The sequence below is a fragment of the Oryx dammah genome, unplaced genomic scaffold (assembly GCF_014754425.2).
Source record: "Oryx dammah isolate SB20612 unplaced genomic scaffold, SCBI_Odam_1.1 HiC_scaffold_10, whole genome shotgun sequence".
Taxonomy (NCBI): domain Eukaryota; kingdom Metazoa; phylum Chordata; class Mammalia; order Artiodactyla; family Bovidae; genus Oryx; species Oryx dammah.
Genome location: NW_024070194.1, coordinates 40,189,953 through 40,195,866, shown reverse-complemented (window position 1 = coordinate 40,195,866; position 5,914 = coordinate 40,189,953). Strand labels below are relative to the sequence as shown.

The 5,914-nt window shown below is 41.0% G+C and overlaps 1 protein-coding gene across 5 annotated transcripts in view; it reads left to right on the top strand.

The window, feature by feature from the left end:
* Window positions 1-541: 541 nt before the first annotated feature.
* Window positions 542-5,914, top strand: part of LOC120869468 (dihydrodiol dehydrogenase 3-like) — a 269,082-nt gene continuing 263,709 nt past the window's right edge. The window contains exons 1-4 of one of the 5 annotated variants that reach the window (XM_040248808.1): window positions 542-699; window positions 1,681-1,782; window positions 3,925-4,092; window positions 4,392-4,508. In XM_040248808.1, coding sequence (XP_040104742.1) covers window positions 1,699-1,782; window positions 3,925-4,092; window positions 4,392-4,508 — 369 coding nt within the window. In that variant the 5' untranslated portion in view covers window positions 542-699; window positions 1,681-1,698. The remainder of the gene's footprint in view (window positions 700-1,680; window positions 1,783-3,924; window positions 4,093-4,391; window positions 4,509-5,914) is intronic. The other 4 variants (XM_040248804.1, XM_040248802.1, XM_040248797.1 and 1 more) reach the window with 4 other exon arrangements.

The window sequence follows — 5,914 nt, the reverse complement described above, 5'->3', positions numbered from 1 at the left end:
TGTGTGTGTTCCTATATGACTGTTTCTGTGTGTGTTCCTGTGTGTGTTCCTGTGTGCGTGTTCCTATATGACTGTTTCTGTGTGTGTTCCTGTGTGTGTATGTTCCTGTGTGTGTGTGTGTTCCTGTGTGCTTGTTCCTATATGACTGTTTCTGTGTGTGTTCCTGTGTGTGTGTCTCTGTTTGTGTGTGTGTTCCTGTATATGTGTGTATGTGTGTTCATAGCTGGGTACTTGAAACAATGGGCAAATACTCACTCTTGGTAGATTTGATTCCTTGTCTTGATCGGCTTTCATGAGTTTGGTTGGCATGCTCTTAGTCCTTGTATCAGCCCAACAGGAAAGTTTAGGGCGATTCAGTTCATTTCTGAATCAGCATCTGGGTGGCTTTTTGAATCCGGTGTACTTATGACTGTTTTCGAATGCCTTACTACCTCCCCAAATCCACACCCCAGTTCTACTCAAGATTTTATTAATACATGATATAGTCTATGTCTCCACCCTTATTCCTTTGTCCCTGGCCCCATATATACCTCCACCCCCTGCAGCTGTAATACCCATTCCAGCTGCTGTTCAGTTTAAGCTCAGTAAAACAGGCACCAGTCTCCAGGCAGCCCCAAAGTAGGTGGCAGATAAGATTTTCTGTGATCACTCTGGTTTGAGGGAGGCAACTGGGATCAGGACTGCAGGAGGAGAGTACGTGTGAGTAAATACATGATGAAATTTCTTACCATTCTAGTCTGGATTTTTCCTAGTTGTGTGTTCACTTTGTTGCTGTAGATCTGTGACTGTTTCCCAGAACTCCTATGAGGTTTTTCAGCTGTCTTCTCTTTTCTTGCCTTTCCAAGGGAGAAATTGGTCCTCCTAGCTCACCATTTTGCTGTTATCACTGTACATGTTAAATTTTATTTGTCTTCACAATGTCCCCAAGTATCAGTGCATCACAGTTTCCTTCTCTGTCCCAAATTTGTCAATTTTTAAATAGGTTTTTCTTTTATGAATAATGTTGTACAAGATAGTAAATTATATAAAATATGTATCAGTTACATTATGAGAGTACTCTAGAAGTTATATAGCTAGGTACAAGGTATAAACACTCAAGAGTCTGTTTGTACACTGCACATGGTATCCTAAAGCTATTAATAATTAATCTCCAAAAAGTATTTTGCAAAAATGTCTGGTTTCTATATCCTGTTCAGGATTTCACCACTGTCAAATCTGTAAAGCAAATAATTTTGCTGGTGGGAAATGTAAAAAGGCAAATTTAGTTTCATTTGAAGTTTTGATTCTTTATTAAGGGGTAAAATTTAAAAAATGCTTATTAAACACTTTTAGTTTATGTGATTTGTGTATGTGTGTATGTTTGTTCTGAAAGATAGTTGTTTCAATTGATTTTTGATTGAGATTGGGCTTCATAATAGAAAAGTGAAAAACAGTTGCTGTGTGGAAGTTTGGCATATGGTCAATAATCATTCAGCCAATCTCATCATTACACAATGCTTAAGGTTATAAAAAAGGGCACAAGTTGTTTAACTCACTTCAATCCTCTTCTTACTCCATGTGTACGGGTTTAATCCTACTCCTTCTATAATATATGTGCTAACATTAGACAGTGCAGCTGGTGTGTTACCTTTCTGTTATTTATAACTTGTGAAGGTTGAAGAAAAAAATCACTCTGCTTAGTTAGAGGAGCAACAGGCAATGGATCTCAAAAGCCAGAAGGTGAAGCTTAATGATGGCCACTTCATTCCTGTCCTGGGATTTGGCACTGTTGCACCTGAGGAGGTAAGAGTAGTGGTTTGGGGTTGAGATATAAATAGTAGTGGATGTAACATGAGAAGAAGGGGACTTGGGTTGTCAAGCACTGACTTCCTGTGTGACTCTGGGAGGATCTTGTGGTTCCACTAACTAGGCTAGAACCATACCCTGTGAAAGGGGAGAGAACATCCAGTCTCCACTCTGCATCAAGGTCTGAGGCTGTGCTCACCTGCAGATTACTCTGGGTTCCCCTCCAGTTTCCGTCTCTTTCCCAGCTTGGTAGAAGAGGTGAGACTTGGGTGTCAAGAACACTGACTGTCAGCTGCTTTGCTCTGAGGGGGATTGCAATGGTCAGGTTTCTCTGTGTATTTTATTAGTTCCAGAACTCCTTCCTCCTTCCAAAAAGACATGACCCAGAGAAATATTTGAGGTAAAAGGTCCTGAAGATGAAAACTAATGGGACAGAATTGCTTTTCTACTGTGGGGTGTGCGCTTGGTCCCAGGCCAGACACATTCTAGCTGTGTTTTACCCTGTACTTCAGTTTCTGCTTGACTACTTCTTCTAATGGGAATTACAGTGTCATTTGAGGGGACATGCTACAGTCTTACAGGCCAGGCTATTAAAGTATAGTTTTCAGTGCTTGGTCATGAGCAGCTAGTGGACAAGTCCCTAGACTGGAAACCAGAAAGTTTGCTGTCCATCTGGTCTTTAGAGTATGTAGCTGTGACAAGGGGCTGACTGGTCCTTAAACTTTGTGTCTCACTTCTTCATCTATAAAACAGAAGGAAATATTCAGAGACCCTTTCAAGACAGAAGACAGGGCTTATTTCCTTGTAGTGCAAAGTGGGATGAGGGGAGGGAAGGGACCAGGCTATACTGAAGTATTCCTCGCTACAGTCCCAAATACCTGAGTATTTAAGAAAAACCAGGACTAGACCCAACAGAGGGAAGTTAGACAAATTATTTAGTTCCTTGAAACAGGAAAGATTCTGAATCAGATAAAAAGAAATGGAGTATTATGCAGTATTAAAAACAAAGTTAATCCTGCCATTTGCGACCACACAGATCAACCTGGAGAACATTAAGTGAAATGAGAGAAGACAGAAATAGAAAGACAAATACTTCATGATCTCTACATGGGTGAAATCTAAAAAAGTGGAACTCACAGAAGAAGAGAGTAGAGGAATGGTGACCAGAAGTTGAGGACAAGGCTGGGAAAAAGGGAAAGATGTTGGTCAAAGGGACAGACCTTCAGTTTGAGATGAATAAGTCTTGACCCCTGATGTTCAGCACGGTGACTCCAGTTAATAATAATGGATTCTATCTTGAGATTTGTTAAGAAAGCAGATCTTTAGTGTTCTCACAACCCCCCTCACAGGTTAGCTATGTGAGGTGATGGATCTCCTGGTAGCTTGATTGTGATCATCAATAACAGTGGGTAATTATAAGCAGCACTTACAGTATTTTACCTCTAGTGCCACTTGGTGCTGGTTGTAAAGAACCTAGCTTCCAATGCAGGAGACAAAAGAGGTTAAGGGTTCAATCCCTGGGTTGGGAAGAACGCTGGAGGAGGGCATGGCCATCCACTCCTGGATTTTTGCCTGGAGAATCCCTTGAACAGAGGAGCCTGGTGGGCTTTGGTTGCCATAGGGTGGCAAAGAATGGACATGACTGAAGCAACTTAACTTGCATGTACTTATGTGTAAATATCGTTTTGTATACCTTGAATAGATACAGTTTTTTTTTTTTTTTTTTGGTGAATTCTGTGTGGCTTCAGTGGTAGCCAGAAGTCTTAGAAGCTTCCAGCTTGTTTCTTGATGCTTTTACCATACATCTTATACGTTTGTCAATTTCACTTCAAACTCCTCATAGTATAAATCCTATCCATGACTACAACTTTATGTTTACTCCTTTGGGTTCTAATAGCAAATCACCAAACCTGGAGGTGGCCTTTGGGTCCTCTGATACCTGTGATCAACCACTAATTGATGAGTTCCTGGGTGTCCATTTAATTACTGACCAGGAACGTCCAGCAAACTGTCATGGGTTCATCACACGCATACAGAACTACCCAAAGAAAAGTTGAATCTTGGGAAGATCAAAGCTCGTGCTTTAACAATCTTTTAACCCATGTGAATATGTAAGTACTACCTTTGTTGCTCATGTAGGTTCCTAAGAGCGAAGCTCTGGAGGTCACCAAATTCGCTATAGAGGTTGGGTTCCGTCACCTTGACTGTGCTCGTGTGTACAGAAATGAAGAGCAGGTTGGCCAAGCCATTCGAAGCAAGATTGCAGATGGCACTGTGAAGAGAGAAGACATATTCTACACTTCAAAGGTGCTGTGTGGGGGTTGTGCGTGTGCACATGTGGGCAACTGATTTTGCCCAGGTGATTACTGTATAATAGGATCATTGTTTGGTGAAGAGTTGTTTGGTGACCCATGTTTATTATTACATTCCTGAAGTATTGGAATTCCCTGGTGGTCCAATGATTAAGACTCAGTGCTTTATTGCCATGACCCCAGGTTCAATCCTTGGTCAGTGAAGTAATACCCCAAAAGCCATGTGGTAAGCCCCCCTCCCCCCCTATTTCCTGAAGTATTATTAACACAGCTTCCATTCTTTAATCTCTACAGCTTTGGTGCACTTTCTTTCAACCAGATTTGGTCCAACCAGCCTTAGAAAAGTCACTGAAAGATCTTCAACTGGATTATGTTGATCTCTATCTCATTCATTTCCCAGTGGCCATGAAGGTTGGAAATTTGTGTGATCGCTTCTATTTTATTTCTTTTTTTAGAATGTGTATCAACTTACATGGATGGTTGAATTAAGATTTGTCTTAATAGATTGCAGGGAGGCTTTCACTAGAGTAGAATCCCCCTAATAATCATTCATGATCATCTTTTTACTGATTTTCTTTGAATCCCTTACACACCTCCCGGAGAAAGGAGTTAAAGAATCTCTCAGTGTCTGCCTTAAAATCTTGAGGAAATAGAAATAGGTGAGTTCTGCACAGAGTTCTGAATACGACTCCTGAGTCTCTAGGGGTTTCATGAAACAAGAGTTTGGTGCAGCCATGATGAACAATGACACAATCTTACATCAAATGTGATGAATTCTCCTCTTTCACCCTTTCGAGTTGAGCATATTTGGTGGTGCTCCATCTGGATGGATGTAAAACTGGCAGACATCATAGGGAAACCTTGCCTACACTGTTGCTTGTCTTCATGATGAAGTTATAGACTGCACTTAGACTTTAAGAACTGTATTATTATGCTGTATTATTATGTAGATGGGAGTTTCCTGGCAGTCCAGTAGTTACGACTCCATGCTTTCACTGCTGAGGAAAGTTGACTTGAGGGAAGGAGTGCAATCCATGTTTGGGGAACTAAGATCCCACAAACTTGAGACAAACAAACAAACAAACAAAAAAACAAAAACAAACCCACAATGAAACTACAACAACAAAAAACTGTGTTATATAGAACTCTTGATTTTAAGTTACAGAAATCTACTCAAGCCATCCTATGCAAAATAGCTTAGAGGACTATGTAGATGGGAAGTTGAAGTCATGGATAGATTTAAGGATTTGCTGTACTCTTCAGAAATTCTATTTTTTCTGTCTCTCATCATGACATTGGAGGTACAGAATCTGCCTGCAATACAGGAGCCGCAGGAGATGTGGGTTTGATCTCTGGATTGGGAAGATCCCCTGGAGGAGAGTCTGGCAACCCACTCCAGTATTCTTGCCTGGAGAATCCCATAGACAGAGGAGCCTGGTGGGCTACAGTCCATGGGGACACAAAGAGTCAGAAATGACTGAAGCAACTTAGCAAACACACACATCATGGCATTACTCATGATTTGCTTTATTTTTACTGAACATTGGTGACATTTTTGACTGGTGGCAAATATGGTCTTGGGGCAGCTCAAGGCTCATGGTCATGAACGTTTGAGAGCATGTCTGGATCTTCCACATTCCATATCAACCTAACCAGAGCCTTGCTGGTTCACATGCCTGCCCTAGAGCATCTGATGCTCAGATGGAAAAGGAAGTCTGATTATCTAGTCATATCAAGATTGAAATTTTTATTCTGGAAATTATGCCATGTAACTTACTGCCTTTTCCAGCTCAAGAGAAGCATTTTAAAAGAGACAA